This window comes from Zootoca vivipara, chromosome 13, assembly GCF_963506605.1.
Source record: "Zootoca vivipara chromosome 13, rZooViv1.1, whole genome shotgun sequence".
In the NCBI taxonomy this organism is placed as follows: Eukaryota; Metazoa; Chordata; class Lepidosauria; order Squamata; family Lacertidae; genus Zootoca; species Zootoca vivipara.
In genome coordinates, this window is record NC_083288.1 from 42,303,283 (window position 1) to 42,324,351 (window position 21,069).

The 21,069-nt window shown below is 42.5% G+C and overlaps 2 protein-coding genes across 2 annotated transcripts; one reads left to right on the top strand and one right to left on the bottom strand.

Annotated features, from left to right (window-relative positions):
• Positions 1-39: 39 nt before the first annotated feature.
• LOC118095611 (vomeronasal type-2 receptor 26-like) lies at positions 40-11,139 on the bottom strand. The gene is made up of 7 exons (XM_060281291.1): positions 10,922-11,139; positions 10,023-10,314; positions 9,439-9,469; positions 8,826-9,301; positions 7,658-7,885; positions 1,534-1,660; positions 40-938 (listed from the first exon to the last, which is right to left on the bottom strand). The coding sequence occupies exons 1-7, from the start codon at positions 11,137-11,139 to the stop codon at positions 40-42; spliced, it is 2,271 nt and encodes a 756-aa protein (XP_060137274.1).
• A 1,491-nt stretch (positions 11,140-12,630) lies between these two features.
• Positions 12,631-20,136, top strand: LOC118095613 (vomeronasal type-2 receptor 26-like). Its single transcript, XM_060281292.1, has 6 exons — positions 12,631-12,848; positions 14,408-14,699; positions 15,088-15,888; positions 16,575-16,802; positions 18,572-18,698; positions 19,238-20,136. The coding sequence occupies exons 1-6, from the start codon at positions 12,631-12,633 to the stop codon at positions 20,134-20,136; spliced, it is 2,565 nt and encodes an 854-aa protein (XP_060137275.1).
• The last annotated feature ends 933 nt before the right edge of the window (positions 20,137-21,069 follow it).

The window sequence follows — 21,069 nt, forward strand, 5'->3', positions numbered from 1 at the left end:
AAATATTATATCCAGTGACACAGACCTTTAATTTGTTCATCATTTTCTTCTTATTAGGTGCTCCCTATTGTTCAGCTCAGGCCTTAGCAAAATAATGTAACATTTTGGGGAAAAGATGCAACCCAACAACCCAGCACTGGAGGCTAAGATAGAGAAGATCTCCACAGCCACCATGTATTTCCCCTTTGAGCTCAGGTAGGCAGGAACAAAGGATAACCAAACACTGCAAAAGACCAACATGCTGAAAGTGATGAACTTGGCTTCGTTGAAACTGTCAGGTAATTTCCGGGCAAGGAAAGCCACAGTGAAACTGACCAAAGCTAGGAAGCCCATGTAGCCCAAGACAAGGTAAAAGAAGGTCACTGTCCCCTCATTGCACTCCAGTACAATTTCTTCAGCCATTGATTTCATATCAACATTCGGGAATGGAGGAGAGATCACCAGCCATAGAGTGCAGATGACTGCCTGGATAAGGGAGCAGGAGAGGACAATAGAGTTCGCCAGTCCCTTCCCCACCCACTTCCTCATCCTGGATCCTGGTTTTGTGGCCATGAAAGCCAGAACCACAGTGATGGTTTTTGCCAACACACAAGAAACAGCCACTGAGAAGATGATGCCAAAAACAGTTTGTCGGAGGAGACATGTCACCTTGTTCGGGTATCCGATGAACAGTAATGCAGAAAGGAAGCAAAGCAAGAGGGAGATGAGCAGTGAGTAGGTGAGGTCCCGGTTGTTAGCTTTCACAACGGGAGTGTCCCTGTGCTTCACAAATATTTCCAGTACCAGTGCTGTAATGAGAGCTAAGGAAAGAGCCGAACAGGCTAAGCTGAGGCCTAAAGGTTCTTCAAAGGACAAGAAAGTTGTATGCTTGGCAATACATATATTCTTATGTTTGTTTGGATACTTTTCATCTTCACATTCATTGCAGTCATTCATGTCTGAGAAAGAAAGACATGGTTCTGAATCCAAAAAGTATGACCAACATGTGACTACTCTTCTTCTATTTTGTTTCATTTCAACATTTCTTTTAAAAAAATTAAAGTATGATCTTTTGAATACATAATTAAAATGATTTAAAAGGGTCCAAGGCTTACACCAGTTCTAGAAGCATCACATTCACCTCAGCCTGCTTGATCTTTCTTTATTATATCATATCAAGGCGAAATTATAGCATATTATTTCCAGCTGTTACTGAAACCTCATGGCTCATCTGAAAATCCACTTTATACTAATCTTTTCCAAACTGGTGGAGTTTGCTATAGGATTCTTCCTTAATAACATCAGTCAACATCCAGAATCACATCACAATTTCTCTCTCTCTCTCTCTCTCTCTCTCTCTCTCTCTCACACACACACACACACACACTTTCATTATGTCCCTCTTCAGCTAGATTTCTCAATATTTCCTGAACTGTGAAATGAATCTTGGTGAATCCATGATGTCATATGCATGTTCTTGATTAGAGGCAACAGGCCTTAAATATATACAATATATACAAGCTATAAATATACCGTATACAATAAATTTCTTACCCTCCTGGTCTGATATCTTCCCTTCTGGACATGGGATGCAATCGTAGCAGCAAAATGCTTCCCCCTCCTTCACCTTCCTGCAAAAACCAGGGTGGCAGCTCTCAGTACATACAGAGATAGGCTGTGTCTAATACACAAATGAAAGAGAAAGATGTATACAGAAAGTGGACTCAAAGTCCTCTCAAAGTTGAGCTCTTCATTAAAAGGAATTTGCAAAAGAACAACATTCAATTCACTTAATAGGTTGTTTCAATTCCATTTTGAGTCATTTCCTGACATTTCCCATTGACTCATTGTGCAAACTCCAATAAATTGTTGTTTTTTTGCCATTACTCTTGTGGATAGTAATATTTTTAATATCCTGTACAGTCAGGGCTCAGACTAGGTATGCACACCTCTTTCTGCCAGAGTGACATTAAGGGGTTGTGGCGGTGTCCCTTAATGCAAATTAAGCCTCAAGGTTATACACCTGCTATTCTAAAACTTTGAAGCATGGCTAGGGCGTACCCAGCGTGTGGCGGGGGGGCGCTGCCCCTCCCTAGAGGGGAGCCGCTGCCCCCCCTAGAAGCAAAAATTAAGCGTGGCAAAAGCGGCTCCCCGTCCTCCTCCCCGCTCCTTCCCTGGCTGTCTCTCCGGCAAAGCCTCTCAAAGGGGAGGAGTTGTGAGTGGGAGCCGGTTCCCTGCGTTGGCAAGGGGGCTATCGGCTCCTTGCCTTAGCCGTCCCAGTTGCCATGCCCTGCCTACTGCACCCAGCCATTAGGGCTGGCTCGGGGGCGGGGGCTAGTTGCATTCAAACAGCCGCGGCAGCCCTGAGCCATCCTTCCTTATTGCCTCCAGTCCTCCTTCGCTCAGCTGACTACCTTGGGCTTTGAGCTGGCAGCACCTCGCCGCTCGCCCCTTTCGGCTTTTCCTGGCTTGTCCACAGAAGCGGAACAGGTTCATTCTCCCTGGGAGTGGTAACGTTCGGGGATCAGGGCTTGTACCTGCGGGGGGGGGGGGTTCTTGTTTTGGAGGCTTTTTTCTTTGCTGATTACTTTCTAATTGGGCATGTTCTGCCTTTTAACTGCTTTACAGTTTAGCAAAGGCTTTTGGTGGGGAGGGGTGCATCTGGGAGCGTGGCTGAGCATTTTTCCCTTCCTGCATCTGGGAGCGTTTTTTCCCTTCCTGCTGCTGCTTGGCTCCTCCCCCTTACTCCTCACTCCCCGTCTTTGCCTCTGTTGGGATTAATAACATATCTTTGTGGGGCGTGTGTGTGGCTGAGGGAAGCGTGTCCCGGCTGCACGGCTGTTTTATTTTATTTTATTTTATTTTAGTTGTCTTTGTGGGAGTGGAGCTCCCCCCCCATCTTCGGCCAGTGAAGGTCAGCCTAGCTCGTTGGGGCATGTAGTTAGCTTTATTGTGACTTTATCTTGCCTGCTCAGTTGCCCTTTTGCCGAAACACCTACCGTAAATTGCTCTTAATAGTTATCATTGTCTGAGCCTGCAGCGTCAATTGCCTATCGTTCTCGTCGTCTAGCAACCAGTGTTTCAGAGGGATTTCTCATGTGAGTGTGGTTGGTAGGGAGAGCCCTTATACAGTTCTTACGAGCCTTTTAAAGAACAGAAACTTCTGCACTGTAGCCAAAGCCAATTAAACTGCTTTTTAACGTATCTTAAATTCTATCTTAAATGGTGTGACTCACCCTGGGGACTGTTCCAGGAGTTTAAAAACTGCACAGGCTACTGGCTAGTCAAAGCTACTCCTTTAACAAAGCATGAAGTAGAGAACACTTTCTCCCCCACATTCCTTATGCACTAAGCAAAAAAAAAAGGGGGGGGGACAATAAAATTGGTTCCCTTTTCACTAGAACACCATAAATTCAAACCTTGAGGAAAAAGAAAAGAAAAAAGACACCAGGTGCAAAATTGGTTATGAGCGAGAGAAAGGGACTCTGTTGCACCAAGTGTCAGGCCTTTGTGATCTTGATGTGGGTATGATGATTTCAGACCTAATTTGTGCATTCTGCTAACACAAAAGTTCTTGCAGCTCCTAAGTGATCTTTCAATGCAGAAGGAACACACTCATTAGGTTTTTTTCACCTTCTCACCTGCCTTCATTAAGGCATACCCTTTACAATCCCAATTGAACAGCAGGGGACATTATGAGCTAACTGAGAAGTGCCCCCCCTTTAACATGTGTTTCTCCCCTCCATCACTGAGCACCAGAGAAGAGTGCTGCATGTAGATCATCTTTTCATCAAATTTGTACAGCAAAAAACAGTTGCTGTTGTTGAATGCTTTAAGAAAAAATAAACAAAGCCCTGGGAAACTAAAGTAAGAAGATAGAGAAATTGGATAACAAATCCCCCTCCCCCAGAATGTATCTAAACTGCGCCTCGTGATTACATAAACATCAATATCAAGAAATTTCCCAAATGGGTTTGGGGAGCTGTGAATTCTTAATTTTCTGAAGCAAACTTAAGACATGTTTATCAATTCAAGGGTATGGATATAGATCACTCAAAACCACAAAAGGGGGGGGGATGTATCCTGCAACTAAAACAACAACTCTAATGTAGATTTATTTTGTTATAAAAATGCACACACCATGGTTTTGTTTCTGTTGGTTATTCTTCACATTTGCCTTTCCTTGTTCTTTGTATGCATGAAGACAACCCTCAATACCAACTTTTCAGATGGAAATAATATGTATCTGTCTCTCTTCTGCACACATTTGCTGAGTATTTTAATCATAGTATCACAGAACTGGATGGTTGGAAGGGACCCCCCAAGGGTCCTCTAGACCACGGGTGTCAAACACAAGGCCCGGGGGCCTAATCCGGCCCGCCAGACCTCGTCATGTGGCCCGCGTAGCCGCCACCGACATTAGCCGCTGACAGTAGTTCTGGAGCCTGCGATTGGCCGAGGGTCAAAACCGGGGGCGGGGCTGCAGGCGGAGGCCGGGGCACTGGAGCCGCGCTGACGGCCTTGGCCAGGGAATTTCAATTTCGAATGAGGCTGAGGGAGGTGGTGGCACAGCGGCCAGACGGGGAAGTGAGATGCAGGAGGAGGAGGAGGAAGCCCGCCGATGAGGTAGGAAAGCCCTACAGGTGTCGCCGGCAAAGTTGGTGCCGGGACGGAGCAGCGCTGGATATTTTTTTGGCGGGCTTTGCTGTTGTCTCTGAGAGTGAGTGAGGCGGCACTGGGGAGCCGCCGCCCACCGCTTCCCTTCCTCTCCTTGGCTGCATCCGGGAGGTGGGCGAGTGAGCGGGCGAAAGGGACGCGGAGTGAGCCTGAGGGGGAAGTAGGCGAAGCGCAACAGCCACTCTCTTGATGGAGCCGGGTTTCTCTTCCCTCTTCCCCCGTTTTCTCCTCATAGACACTCGGGAGGGTGCCTGGCTTTTGCTCTGCCCCCCCACCCCCGAGCCGCCCTTTGGCTTCTCAGTTCCTGCAGAGCTGCTCCCCGGGGGGCGGCCGGGAGGGAGGCGGCGGCGACGGCACGGGTTCCTGCTCTTCCCGCTCTGCCGCTGCCTCCTCTCAGCCCCTCGTGATGTAGGGCTCCAGATGGAGTCGCCTCGCGGTTTGAGTAGGTGGGAGGGGATTTTTTTTGGGGGGGAGGTTTTCAAGCCTCCTCCGCCTGCAGTCCCGGTAGGGAGAGGCGGCGGCGAAGACGACAACAGCGCGGGTGGGGGGAAGAGCAGCTCTGAGGCGAAGATGCACGTCCGCTGGGGCTGCCGCCGCCCTCCTCCTCAGGAAATCCGCTGCCCTCCCTCAGCGTGAGGGGAAGGGACTCTGGCGCTGAGGAGGGAGGATGCAAAAGCAAAGCAGGGAGTTGGCGCTGCACTGCATGTTCCTGCCCCTCTCCAAAGCATGGGGTGGGTTGCAGCGTGTGGCATCCTGCCTAGCGGGGTTTGGGTGTGCGCAGGGCGGGAGAGGGAAGCCCTCTTTCCATCTGCAGGTTTTTAATCCCAGCAGTGGCTTTCTCCCTGCCGAAGGTTTAGTTGAGCCCCCCCCCCCCGGGAAGCCGTCGATCCCCACCTTTTGTTCAAATTTCCCTCGTTTACATCCCCTCCCACACACGCGCCATGACGCAGGAATGTGATCCGCGTGGGGGCGGGAATGAGCTTACATTATTACTAAAAACAGTAATAATTGAATGCAGTGACAATAATTTATGATAATAAAGAGTGGACACATAGTCCTACAGACACAACCGGCCCTTTGAGGGTGACCAAACTGCTGATGCGGCCCCCGATGAATTTGAGTTTGACACCCCTGCTCTAGACCAACCCCCTCCAGTGCAGGAATCACACCACAAGCATCTCTCACAAAACAAGTTTGCTCCATCTTCCCTATGAACAGGCCTTCAGATACAACAGAATAACAGAACCATTCACAGAGTTGGAAGGGAACCACCAGGGTCATCTAGTCCAACCCCCTCCAATGCAGGAATCTTTTGCCCAACATGGGGCTTGGAACCACAACCCTGAGATTAAGAGTGTAAGTGTGGTGTCAGCTCCCTTAAAAAAGGTCAACAACTCTGGGAAAGGGAGGGCGCCGGAGGGATTGCCGAATATGCTTAAGACGGCCCTGGGTGCCAATGCGGGGAGGGCGCTGCAAGAAGGGGGCTCTGCCGCCACCTAGGTGGAAAGTTCACCACTGCATCAGGACAATGGGGAACTGACTTGGAGCAGCCAGCCTCCTGAACCATGGCTTGCCCCCCCCCCCGTTTTGATCCTGGGTACGCCCCTGAAGCATGGCTTGTTTCATCTGCCTTGTGAAGTCATTTATAAATGTAGCCACAGTTTAGAAAGTGCTGAACATTGACATATGGATCCTTTAAAACTGAAATATTTATACCTGCCATCCATAGATAGGTTTCTTTCTAATTTTGGTGAAAACCACTGTTGCACTTTATTCAGGCTTGTCAAGAATGACATACTTTCAATGGGTGACAAACACCAGAGTGGTTAAAACATGATTAATATTTCACTTTTTAAATATTTTTACTTATGAATTTTGAAAAATGAAAAAATTAACAACATGGTTAATGTTTCCCTTGCCCATTAAAGCATATGGGAGCTAGAAGAAACATTTTATTATCTTAATACAAATCTATTTTAAAAAATATTTTGTTTAAAGTTCAGCTGGTGTGGTTTGAGCCAATGTGTTTTTTGTGTAATCTGTATTATAGCATCCCACATCCTTGCCTTTGGCCTTTGTTTGCAGAGCCACAGTAGAAAGCCACTGCTCCATATCCAGCAGGTGATGGCAGCTAACTCTCCACTGAGCTATTCAATTGTGGGCTTAATATCAATATCAAAGGTGGAGAACTCAGATGCCCTGAAAAATGATTCTTAGTGACTGCCAGGGGGTTACCAAGGTACAGAGAGGGCTAAGGACTTCCTTGTTGATGACATTGTACAGAATATTTTAAACACCAAAGACCTTACTTTGTTCTTTAGTTCTATCTAGGAATACACCAACCAGAGGCTATAGGGATTAGGCTTTTGTTATGGGGCTGATGTAAAAGTTGATGTCACTTCATGTTTCTTCCTTGTCAAAGTATTCTCATAAATTTGGGATACAGGCACAGATGTGTGGCAGCCCAAGTATTCCAGATACTATCTAGGTTGGACTATTGGGTGTAATTTCTATTTACAGTACATTGTTATATGCCATACCAATCTCCAAGTAGTGAGAGAATCAGGAGTTTGATTTTCTTTTAATGATGGTCGGAGACCTCAGAGTCTTGAGTATATATGACTTTATTTAAACATTTAAACATATGGCTATATTTAAAATAGTTCAGCAAGCTTCCCTTTCTGTGTGCTCCCCTCACTGATGCAGGAACCTAGGACTGGAAGGGGAACCAGGGTTTTATCCAGACAGATATTCCAAATTCATAACAATATATTCAATACCATTAAAATCTATTTAGAATTCACTTCTTCAAGTTGTCAATTTATTTTTTCACCTTCAGTGAAACAAGAACCAGTATAGAGGCTGTGCATTTAGCTTATAATTCATAGCTTGTGCTACCTTTAATCCAATTTTTTAAAGGCTGAACACCGTACAATGAAAATATGTTTGTATGTTATGTTAAACTGTTCACATTCACAAATGGCTGATGGTTACATCCTACCTGGTTAAACCAATGGTGCCATTTTATGGCTCCCTCATTGATGGTCAGCGCTTGCTGTGGAGGAGCCATGGAATTCACCCATCCTACCTTCACTCTCTGAAAGGATTGGTTGGAGGAAACAATCCAATTGGTAATGTCAAATCCAGCTAGTATCTCCCCATTCTGGTCCAAGGAAATCTTATCCCCAGCACTGTTGTTAAATGAGATACCCCTCAGAAAATGATGGAGCTAGATTGAAAAGGAAAGTATAGAAAAAGCTTCAATATAGCAAGAGACAATCAAGATGTTCACTTTCATGGCAAGTTTCCAAATATACACCTTTCAGGAAAGCATTCTTTTAATATTTTTAAATATATATACATAAGATTTAATCTAAGCCTTTCTCACATTTTGAATTTCATTTTAAATTACAGATTTCTAAGATCTCCAGTAGCAAATCCATACACAACCATAAAAATATTATTAATAGAAAGTTTACTGTATTTTGTTTTCTAGGATATATCACTTTGCTCTCTATAGACTCTATATGCTATGGGATGTGAAATACAGTACTATTCCTTTTACATGCCAACTTCAGAGTTAAATGGGGAATCAGCCCCATGCTGAACTAAGAGGTTGGCATGAATAGGTTGAAGAAGGAATGGTGATAAAGGCAAAGTCTAGAAGTTGGCTAAATCATGCTTGGATGGAATTCGTTTTCTTTTATTCTCTTTCTGTATTTCTACTTTAAGTTGCAACAGTTTAAAAGAAGACATTTAAAGGGTTTTAAATTATAAGTAAAATGCGAAGAGATTAAAATATGTCAACACTAAACAAAAATAATTTAAGCAGGGGCCTAAATGAATGCAGTGAGGGTGTCTGTCTGATGTCAATAGGCAGGGAAGTCTAGTAGGCTGAATTTGAAGCTAGAAAAGCAAGTGGAGAAGTTCCCATTGGGCTTTATGTGCATTTCAAGAGAGATGAAGCAACTATCTCATGGCCAAAGGGCTGTGAATAGAGGAAGTAGTTTGGGGGCACCTGCGGAAGATTTCAGGAGCATTGCTGCACCCACATTGGTGACCCCTGCTGTGGCTGCTTAGAAAAAATGACAGTTAACCTAACGGAAAGATAGAAAAGGCAAACAGAACATGTTTTGAACGTCTTTCAGGAAGGGTATTCAACCCATTACCTGCCACAGCGGTTGATTCTGAAACTTCATTCCTCCATTGATAATTACCGGTCTGTGTTTCACTCGGGATATAGACATGGCATGTAAAGCATGGGCCACAGCATAGACAGCATTGTAGATGTTGTAACTGTGGCTGGTCATAGTCATTTCAAAGAAGGGACTAGGAAGATTCTCCAGCTTCTCTTGCCCAGTGCAAATATCCCCCTTCACACTGCCAACAACTTGATTTGGAAACACACAGCCAAATGCCTGTTGCCAGAAGTCCAAAATAAAGCCATCTCCTTTTGGGCTGGAAGGGGTTTTGCTCTGGACAAATTGATGAAATCCTGGTGGATCATTTGAGTGAGTTGTGAATGACAGAACCCCATGGAGTATTTCGGTATCCCAAGTCCGTTGAAAGACAAAAGAAGTGAGCTCCACCTGGGCTGTCATAATCCACACTTTACCTTTTGGCTTATTTGAACTTTGTTCCAGTTCTGATAGGTAAGGCAACCATCGAAAAAATGCCAGAGCATATGATTCTCCATAAACCAAGACTACATTATTTTGTCATGTATTTTTGCCCCCAGTTTAAACATATCGTTAATTTCAGTGACATAAGTAAATTTGTAACTTCTTTCTATGAAGGCAAAACAGATGCCACTCTGGGAAAAAAGGGGAACCACAGTTTGCACAAATCTTTCTGCATTCTCATCATAGAAGGTAAGGATCCCAATCCATATCCACCTGAAATGCAGAAGCAAAAACAGGATCCCCTTATACTGGCGGGTTTCCTTGGGTGCCATCTGGTAGAAGAAAAGGCCTGGGGTTTTATCATTCATCACTGGAGCAGGGCCATATATGACCTAAAAATAGTTGTTGTTAGGAGGAAAAAGAGACAGAAGCAACAATAACTTTAACATATTAGATTTGTGTATTACAAGCATCACTGGGGCAATTTCCAATTGGGCCTTCCAATCCTTGCTATTTGGCCTGCCCATGATATTTCTGCTTAGCCAAGTGACACTTACCTGCCAATCAGCTGTTATCATATATATTGGGCATTGGGTAGGCCTGAAGGGACATTTGAAGCAATAATTTATGTGTTAACAATATTTTATTTATTTGCTTGGATCTATCATTAGAAGGACCCATTGGATTATTTGAAATCCGAATGTGTTACGTTCCCTTTACTTGACAGAGAGAGATATATCTCACCTGTGGAACCTTATAGATATCCAAGATTGTTGCCACATGGAGGGAAGTTTGGGGGTCCAGTCCTCCAATGACGGCTATCAAGTTTTTCTTGATGTCACAGATGTAGTTGGGGACAAATGTTTTCAGAGTGGATAGGAGTAACATTGTGGCATGAGAGGTCCATTTGGCATTGAAATAACTGTCATAGATGCAGAAGCCTAAAGTGACATTGGGTAACAGCTGAGGGTTTTCGTTGATCTCCTTCACTGCAAATTTCAAGGCCAGGATGTGCTGGTAATTCTTTGGCACCACACTAAAAAGAGTTTCATTTTCCATCAGAAGGGCACGTAACACTTTCTAAATTTATTACAACTCAAGTCTTCATCCTCATCAGTATTATTTATTATTGTGTTCATTTAATTATTACTATTTTTTTGTACATGCGGAAACTCTTGAACTGCAAATGACCTTCCTCCTTGCCTACAAGGTGGAAAAGGGATGAAGGGGAAAATTCTATGAGAGGGGAGCACAGACCTTTCCTTATTTCATTCTCCTGAAGCCCTGAAGCAAAACTGACGCAGTTATTTCCACAATATTACATGTCTTTCTATGTTACCTGAATGTTTAATTCAGAGGGGAAAGTGGCAATGTTATCTTCAAACTAGTGGAGATCCTCTTGACCACATTTCTCCCACATCACATATCTTTTGACCCAAACAGTAGTTCTGCCTCTAGGACAAGGGTGCAGAACTGTGCCCCTCCAGATGTTGCTGTCCAACAATATCCATTCTTATTGATGAAACTGATGGAGTTGAACAACCACTGCAGGGCCACAGTTTAGCCACCCCTCCTCTAAAATTGATCACTCCAGTGTCCAAATAAGGAATCAAAATGCAGAAGTGAAATTATCCAGATCTTACCTTAGTTCTTCCAGCAATGTTGGTGGGGGTTTTTCGGTGAAAGCTATTGAAATGGAGATGATGATGCTGTGAGAGGCTATGCCTCCAATGATGAGGTCTCCTTCCTGATGATGTTGATGAAGTGGAGTGTATGGATCATGGACATGGCATTTAACAATGGGAGATTTGCCTGTTGTATGAGGAAGTCGAGTCAGCAGCAAGACCAATAATGCCACCATCTTTGGTACAATTTTTCTCTATACACTAAGATTCCTCTAGCACTATTACAGCTTTTGAGACTGAAGTAGTCTAACCTAGTTGGCCTTTTAGTTTGCTGATAGGTCTGAAATCCTGACTATGAAAACTGGGGCAGAAATAGAGATGGCGGTGATGGATCCTTGCTGGTTTCTGACTCCAACATTTGCTGTGATTACTGGAGATAATATATATATATATATATATATATATATATATATCACCCTTCTCCAACCTTGTACCCCTCAGATGTTTTGGGCTATGAGTCACCGCATTCAAAGCTGGCTACAGGTGGTGGGGTTGTGATCCAGAATAGTCCAAGGGCACCAGGCTTTTAAAGGCTAAATTATAGTAACTTTCACAGACTTTTGTTTTTTGTTTTGATAGTGTACTGCGCAAGTCCATGAGGTGATTTTAATTATAGTCCTTTTGATAATTAATGGGAAGATAGTCACTTGTATGTTTTTATTTCATCTAAGCTGCATGAGATTTTGATTTCAATGATAAGCAATGAGGAAAAAACCCCACTGGAAATACAACCCTTTGGTCTCAACAGAGGGATGAAATCAACTTGTTTGATCAAAACACTGGCCTCTTGAAATTCTGACATGGACAGAAGATACCTAGGGAGTTGAGGAGCTTTCCACTACATAGATTGCATTCAAAGTTCACATGAAAGAACAATGACATTAGTTGGTGTCCTTGTCTTGCCAAGGGATGAGAGAAAAGCACCAGCTTTTATGCTGGAGAAACTAAAATCAGACAGGGGTAATGTCTCTGCCAAAATGGAAACACATTTCGAATTCGTTGGCAGGGCTCAATATTACCCCTTTTTGTTATTCTTGCGTCTCCCTTTCCTTATCACATTTTGTGACTACGTTCCTTGCAAAAATGTAAAAAGATGTGCCAGGAAGTCGTTATTAAATTTCTCATTGTTTTTTTCTCATTGTTTATCATTGAAATCAAAATCTCATGCAGCTTAGATGAAATAAAAACTTCTGTTAAGAAAGACACACAAGTGACTATCTTCCCATTAATTATCAAAAGAACTATAATTAATGTTCCCACTGGTCAAATCACCTCATGGACTTGCGCAGTACACTATCAAAACAAAAAACAAAAGTCCGTGAAAGTTACTGTAATTTAGTCTTTAAAAGCCTGGTGCCCTTGGACTATTCTGGATCACAACCCCACCACCTGTAGCCAGCTTTCAATGCGGTGAATCATAGCCCAAAACACCTGAGGGATACAAGGTGAAATATATATATTACTTCCAGTAATCACAGCTATATGTCGGAGTCAGAAACCAGCAAGGATCCATCAGCACCATCCCTATTCCCCCCCCCCCAGTTTTCATAGTCTGGATTTCAGACCTATCAGCAGACTAAAAGGCCAACTAGGTTAGACTACTTCAGTCTCAAAAGCTGTAATAGTGCTAGAGGAATCTTAGCGTATCTGGAAAAATTGTACCAAAGATGGTGGCATTGTTGGTCTTGCTGCTGACTCTACTTCCTCATGCAACATGCAAATCTCCCATTGTTAAATGCCATGTCCATGATCCATACATTCCACTTCATCAACATCATCAGGAGGGAGACCTCATCATTGGAGGCATAGTCTCTCACAGCATCATCATCTCCATTTCTATAGCCTTCACCGAAAACCCCCCACCAACATTGCTGGAAGAACTAAAGTAAGAACTGGATAGTTTCACTTATGCATTTCGATTCCATCTTTGACACTGGAGTGATCAGTTTTAGAGGAAGGGTGGCTAAACTGTGGCCCTGCTGTGGTTGTTCAACTCCATCATTTCCATCAATAATAATGGATATTGTTGGACAGCAACATCTGGAGGGGCACAGTTCTGCACCCTTGTCCTAGAGGCAGAATTACTGTTTGGGTCGAAAGAGATGGGATGTGGGAGAAATGTGGTCAGGAGGATCTCCACTACTTTAAAGAAATTGTTTCCACTTTCCCCACTGAATTAAACATTCAGGTAACATAGAAAGACATGTAATATTGCTGCACAGTTAAGAACAGAACTGGGCCTCCCCTCCATTGTTGCGAGAGCCCACATTAGAATTATTTGTTTTTATTGTAAATTAATAACTGCCCCAGGTTCCCTATTAGCCAGGCAAGCCTTTTTAACTTGTTCCCATAGCAACAAATGGTCTAAGGGCATGGAGTCTATTATTGCATGCTACTCCCTCCCAGAATTCGACACGCTGTCATCCTGGGACCAACATAAAATCCGGGCCTGGATTCTTACAAGGGACGAGGCCATGGACCTGGCACGGTCCACCACTTTCCTAAAGTGAAAGTGGTAAGATCACTTGCCAACTACTTGATAGACCTGACGGAGCCCAATTTGAGAAGAGCGTTTACTATGGCCCGTTTCCATTCTATACCCATCGGCCTTCCTGCAGGGGATTTACTCTAAGACCCCTATTACTCAGTGCCTATGCCCATGCACGATGAATGAAATAGAGGACTTCCTACATTTCTTTTTCTACTGCCCCATTTATGAGCCAATAAGATCTAAGCTCCTCCTCTTGATCCCGTCCACCATTACATCTAAGGAAGACTGTTTGAAATTACTTCTTGTGGACACAAATCCCCTAATTTCACGTGGGGTGGCAATCTTCATAGTTCAGGCTCTGAAACTCCGGGCTACCCTGACAGTGTAGTGTGTCCTAGACCTGGACCTGTTTTAATTCTCTCTATTTCATTTTTAACTGAATGTGCCGAGCCTATTTTGGGCTATTTTATGCTTTACATATATCTGCATATTAGTTTTTTGCTGCTGGCACCTAAATCTTTGCATTATGGTCGTAGAGTAATTTAAATGTTATTACACCAGCAATATCACCTTGAATTATGCTTTGTTGCTTGTCTCTGGCATTTTGTATTGTTTTTATTTTGCTATGGCTGTATGCTAACGCAATAAAGGTTTGAGTTTGAGACATGTAATATTCTGGAAATAACTGCATCAGTTTTGCTTCAGGGCTTCAAGAGAATGAAATAAGGAAAGGTCTGTGCTCCCTTCCCATAGAATTTTCCCCTTCATCCCTTTTCCACCTTGTAGGCAAGGAGGAGAGTCACTTGTAGTTCAAAAGCTTCCTCATGTACAAAAAAATATTAATAATTAAATGAACACAGTAATAAATAATACTGGTGAGGATGAAGACTTGAATTGTAATAAATTTAGAAAGTGTTACGTGCCCATCTGATGGAAAATGAAACTCTTTTTAGTGTGGTGCCAAAGAATTACCAGCACATCCTGGCCATGCAATTTGCAGTGAAAGAGATCAACGAAAACCCTCAGCTCTTACCCAATGTCACTTTAGGCTTCCGCATCTATGACAGTTATTTCAATGCCAAATGGACCTCTCATGCCACAATGTTACTCATATCCACTCTGAAAAGATTTGTCCCCAACTACATCTGTGACATCAAGAAAAACTTGATAGCCGTCATTGGAGGACTGGACCCCCAAACTTCCCTTCATGTGGCAACAATCTTGGATATCTATAAGGTTCCACAGGTGAGATATATCTCTGTCAAGTAAAGGGAACTTAACACATTCGGATTTGGATAATTAAATGTGCACATTTCAAATAATCCGATGGGCCCTTCTAATGATAGATCCAAGCAAATAAATAAAATATTGTTAACACATAAGTTATTGCTTCAGGTGTCCCTTCAGGCCTACCAAATGCACGATATATATGATAACAGCTGATAGCAAGGATTGGAAGGCCCAACTGGAAATTGCCCCAGTGATGCTTGTAATACACATACCTACCTGTAACTGATATATTAAAGTTATTGTTGCTTCTGTCTCTTTCCCCTCCTACCACAACTATGGTTAGCTCATATATGGCCCTGCTCCAGTGATGAATGATAAAACCCCAGGCCTTTTCTTCTACCAGATGGTGCCCAAGGAAACCCGCCAGTATAAGGGGATCCTGTCTTTGCTTCTGCATTTCAGGTGGATATGGATTGGGATCCTTACTTTCTATGATGAGAATGCAGAAGGATTTGTGCAAACTGTGGTTCAACTTTTTTCCCAGAGTGGCATCTGTTTTGCCTTCATAGAAAGAAGTTACAAATTTACTTATGTCACTGAAATTAACGATATGTTTAAACTGGGGGCCAAAATACATGACAAAATAAATGATAGCAAAGCCAATGTAGTCTTGTTTTATGGAGAATCATATGCTCTGGCATTTTTTAGATGGTTGCCTTACCTATCAGAACTGGAACAAAGTTCAAATAAACCAAAAGGTAAAGTGTGGATTATGACAGCCCAGGTGGAGCTCACTTCTTTTGTCTTTCAACGGACTTGGGATACCGAAATACTCCATGGGGTTCTGTCATTCACAACTCACTCGAATGATCCACCAGGATTTCGTCAATTTGTCCAGAGCAAAACCCCTTCCAACCCAAAAGGAGATGGCTTCATTTTGGACTTCTGGCAACAGGCATTTGGCTGTGTGTTTCCAAATGAAGTTGTTGGCAGTGTGAGAGGAGATATTTGCACTGGGCAAGAGAAGCTGGAATATCTTCCTGGTCCTTTCTTTGAAATGAGAATGACCAGCCACAGCTATAACATCTACAATGCTTTCTATGCTGTGGCCCATGCTTTACATGCCATGTCTATATCCCGAGTGAAACACAGACCGGTAATGATCAATGGAGGAATGAACTTTCAGAATCAACCGCTGTGGCAGGTAATGGGTTGAACACCCTTCCTGAAAGACGTTCAAACATGTTCTGTTTGCTTTTTCTATCTTTCCGTTAGGTTAACTGTCAATTTTCCTAAGCAACCACAGCAGGGGTCACCAATGTGGGTGCAGCAATGCTCCTGAAATCTTCTGCAGGTGCCCCCAAACTACTTCCTCTATTCACAGCCCTTTGGCCATGAGATAGTTGCTTTATCTCTCTTGAAATGCACATAAAGCCAAATGGGAACTTCTCCACTTGCTTTTCTAGCTTCAGATTCAGCCTACTAACCTTCCCTGCCTATTGACATCAGACAGACACACTCACTGTCTTCATTTAGGCACCTGCTTAAAATATTTTTGTTTAGGCACATGAGTGTTGACATATTTTAATCTCTTCGCATTTTACTTCTAATTTTAAACCTTTTAAATGTCTTCTTTTCAACTGTTTGAACTTAAAGTAGAAATAAAGAGAGAGAATAAAAGAAGATGAATTCTATCCAAGCATGATTTAGCCAACTTCTAGACTTTGCCTTTATCACCATTCCTTCTTCATCCTTCCTTCTCCATCCTCTTAGTTCAGCATGGGGCTGATTCCCCATTTTCCTCTGAAACCTGCCATGAAAGTGAACATCTTGATTGTCTCTTGTTATATTGAAGCCTTTTCTATACTTTCTCTTTCCTTTTCAATCTAGCTTCATCATTTTCTGAGGGGTATCTCATTTAACAACAGTGCTGGGGATAAGATTTCCTTGGACCAGAATGGGGAGATACTAGCTGGATTTGATATTACCAATTGGATCGTTTCCTCAAACCAATCCTTTCAGAGGGTGAAGGTAGGAGGGGTGGATTCCCTGGCTCCTCCACAGCAAGCGTTGACCATTAATGAGGGAGCCATAAAATGGCACCATTGGTTTAACCAGGTAGGATGTCACCATCAGCCATTTGTGAATGTGAACAGTTTAACTTAACATAATATACAAACATATTTTCATTGTATGGTGTTCAGCTTTTAAAAAATTGGATTAAAGGTAGCACAAGCTATGAATTATAAGCTAAATGCACAGCCTCTATACTGGTTCTTGTTTCACTGAAGGTGAAAAAATAAATTGACAACTTGAAGAAGTGAATTCTAAATAGATTTTAATGGTATTGAATATATTGTTATGAATTTGGAATATCAGTCTGGATAAAACCCTGGTCCCCCTTCCAGTCCTGGTTCCGGCATCACTGAGGGGAGAACACAGAAACGGAAGCTTGCTGAACTATTTTAAATATAGCCATATGTTTAAATGTTTAAATAAAGTCATATATACTCAAGACTTTGAGGTCTCCGACCATCATTAAAAAAAAATCAAACTCCTGATTCTCTCACTACTTGGAGATTGGTGCGGCATATAACAATGTACTGTAAATAGAAATTACACCCAATAGTCCAACCTAGATAGTATCTGGAATACTTGGGCTGCCACACACCTGTGCCTATATCCCAAATTTATGAGAATACTCTAACAAGGAAGAAACATGAAGTGACATCAACTTTTACATAAGCCGCATAACAAAAGCCTAATCCCTATAGCCTCTGGTTGGTGTATTCCTAGATAGAACTAAAGAGCAAAGTAAGGTCTTTGGTGTTTAAAATATTCTGTACAATATCAACAACAAGGAAGTCCTTAGCCCTCTCTGTACCCTGGTAACCCCCTGGCAGTCACTAAGAATCATATTCCAGGGCATCTGAATGCTCCACCTTCGATACGGATATTAAGCCCAGAATTGAATAGCTAAGTGGACAGTTATCTGCCATCACCTGCTGGATATAGAGCAGTGGCTCTCTACTGTGGCTCTGCAAAAAAAGGCCCAAGGCAAGGATGTGGGATGCTATAATACAGACTACACAAAAAAACACATTGGATCAAACCACACAGGCTGAACTTTAAACATTTTTTTTAAAAAAAATAGATTTGTATTAAGATAAACAATAAAATGTTTCTTCTAGCTCCCATATGCTTTAATGGGCAAGGGAAACATTAATCATGTTGTTCAATTTTTCATTTTTCAAAATTCATAAGTAAAAATATTTAAAAAGTGAAATATTAATCATGTTTTAACCACTCTGGTGTTTGTCAACCATTGAAAGTATGTCATTCTTGACTAGCCTTAATAAAGTGCATCAGTGGTTTTCACCAAAATTAGAAAGAAACCTATCTATGGATGGCAGGTATAAATATTTCAGTTTTTAAAAAGGATCCATATGTCAATGTTCAGCACTTTCTAAACTGTGGCTCCTTTTATAAATGACTTCACAAGGCAGATGAAACATGCCATGTTTCAAATTTTAGAATAGCAGGTGTATAACCTTGAGGCTTAATCATTAAGGGACACCGCCACAACCCCTTAATGTCACTCTAGCAGAAAGAGGTGTGCATCCCTAGGCTGAGCCCTGACATTACAGGATATTTAAAATATTACTATCCATAACAGAAACAGCAAAAACAATTTATTACAGTTTGCGCATTTAGTAAATGGGAAATGTCAGAAAATGAGTCAAAATGGAAATGAAACAACCTATTAAGTGGATTGCTGAAATGAATGCTGTACTTTTGCAGATTCCTTTTAATGAAGAGCTCAACTTTGAGTGGACTTTGACTCCAATTTTTTTTATATACATCTCTCTCTTTCATTTGTGCATTAGACACAGCCTAACTCTGTATGTACTGAGAGCTGCCGCCCTGGTTTTTTCAGGAAGGTGAAGGAGGGGGAAGCATTTTGCTGCTACGATTGCATCCCATGTCCAGAAGGGAAGATTTCAGACCAGGAGGGTAAGAAATTTATTGTATATATTTAAGGCCTGTTGCCTCTAATCGAGAACATGCATATGAAATCATGCATTCACCAAGGTTCATTTGACAGTTCAGGATATATTGAGAAATCTTGCTGAAGAGGGACATAATGAAAGTGTGTGTGTGTGTGATAATTTGTGATTGGATGCCGAATGTTGTTATTAATGAAGAATCCTATAGCAAGATCCACCTCGTTGAACAGGATTAGTATAAAGTGGATTTTCAGATGAGCCAGGAGGTTTCTATAAGAGCTGGAAATAAGCCATAATATCTCCTTGATATGATATAATAAACAAAGATCAATCAGGCTGAGGTGAATGTGATGCTTCTTAAACTGGTGTAAGCCTTGGACCCTTTTGAAATCACTTTAATTATGTATTCACAAGATCATACTTTAATATATATTTTTTTTTAAAAAAAAAACACTAGCCCAAATGTTAAAATGAGACAAAATAGAGGAAGAGTAGTCACATGTTGCTCATATTTTTGGGATTAAGAACCATGTTTTTCTTTCTCAGACATGAATGACTGCTATGAATGTGAAGATGAAAAGTATCCAAACATACATAAGAATGTATGTATTGCCAAGCATATAACATTCTTGTCCTTTGAAGAACCTCTGGGCCTAAGCTTAGCCTGTTCTGCTATTTCCTTTGTTTTCATTACAGCACTGGTACTAGAAATATTTGTGAAGCACAGGGACACTCCCGTTGTGAAAGCCAACAACCGGGACCTCACCTATGCTCTGCTCATCTCCCTCTTGCTTTGCTTCCTTTCTGCATTACTGTTCATCGGATATCCGAACAAGGTGACATGTCTTCTCCGACAAACTGTTTTTGGCATCATCTTTTCAGTGGCCGTTTCTTGTGTTCTGGCAAAAACCATCACTGTGGTTCTGGCTTTCATGGCCACAAAACCAGGATCCAGAATGAGGAAGTGGGTGGGGAAAGGACTGGCAAACTGTATTGTCTTCTCCTGCTCCCTTATCCAGGCAGTCATCTGCACTCTGTGGCTGGTGATCTCTCCTCCATACCCTAATGTTGAGATGAAATCAATGGCTGAAGAAATTGTACTGGAGTGCAATGAGGGGACAGTGACCTTCTTTTACTGTGTCTTGGGCTACATGGGATTCCTAGCTTTGGTCAGTTTCACTGTGGCTTTCCTTGCCCGGAAATTACCTGACAGTTTCAACGAAGCCAAGTTCATCACTTTCAGCATGTTGGTCTTTTGCAGTGTTTGGTTATCCTTTGTTCCCACCTACATGAGCTCAAAGGGGAAATACATGGTGGCTGTGGAGATCTTCTCTATCTTAGCCTCCAGTGCTGGGTTGTTGGGTTGCATCTTTTCCCCAAAATGTTACATTATTTTGCTAAGGCCTGAGCTGAACAATAGGGAGCACCTAATAAGAAGAAAATGATGAAGACATCAAAAGTCTGTGTCATTGGCTATAATATTTAGTTCAGGGATTTGTATGTATCCCTGAAAAGAAGCACCTAGAACTGTAGGCTACCAACCAACAGGATTAACCCTCCTCGGCTGTCAGTTGGAAAGTAGGAAGGAGATTGTGTGTCTCCTTTCCTTGCCTGCTTCCAAAAATCAGAATTTTTAAAACAACATTTAAATATTAGCCCTGTCCCCAAATTATTCTGAGGATGGATACAGGACTGGGCAGTTGTTCCCTCGGGCAGCCCAATTCAGGGCCCAAAATTGCACACACACCCCAGATCACGTAGGCTGTGCAGATGCCCACTTCTCATTACTATTGACTGAAAATCTCCACTACTTGCCTTCTTTCAACACACTGAGTCCTCCATATTCAGCGATCCCTGATCTACTGCATATTTTCCTCTCCTCAGTTTCAACTCTGTATTTCTTATTCTTAGGCCTTGGCACTGTACTATTCTGCTCTGATGATCTTTCTCACAACTTATGCGCACCATAGATGAACAATTTCACCCTGTCTAATCCCATTTTATTTTTCTGCATTTGGCTGTGTTACATCCTGCTCCACTATAGTAGCAATTTTCAGGATAAGTCTGTGCAAAGCTGTGAAAAGCTGTGAAATAAAAAATGTGTACAGTCTGGATGGAGTGCCAGCAACTCTCTGTTTGTGCGGAGTTCATGTTCCGAGTCATTACACAAATAAGTGGTCTCATGTAAGCCTGTTCCATCTCTGTTCCACCCCCTTCAGGGGCCACAAATTGACGCATGCATCATCCGTCATGGGTCCATCAGGAGCACGCAAAGTGTTCCCCGCCTGCACATATACAGTGGTACCTCGACTTACGAAGGCGATCCGTTCCGCAGCGCTCTTCGTAAGTCGAATCCTTCGGTTGTGGAAGCGTCCATT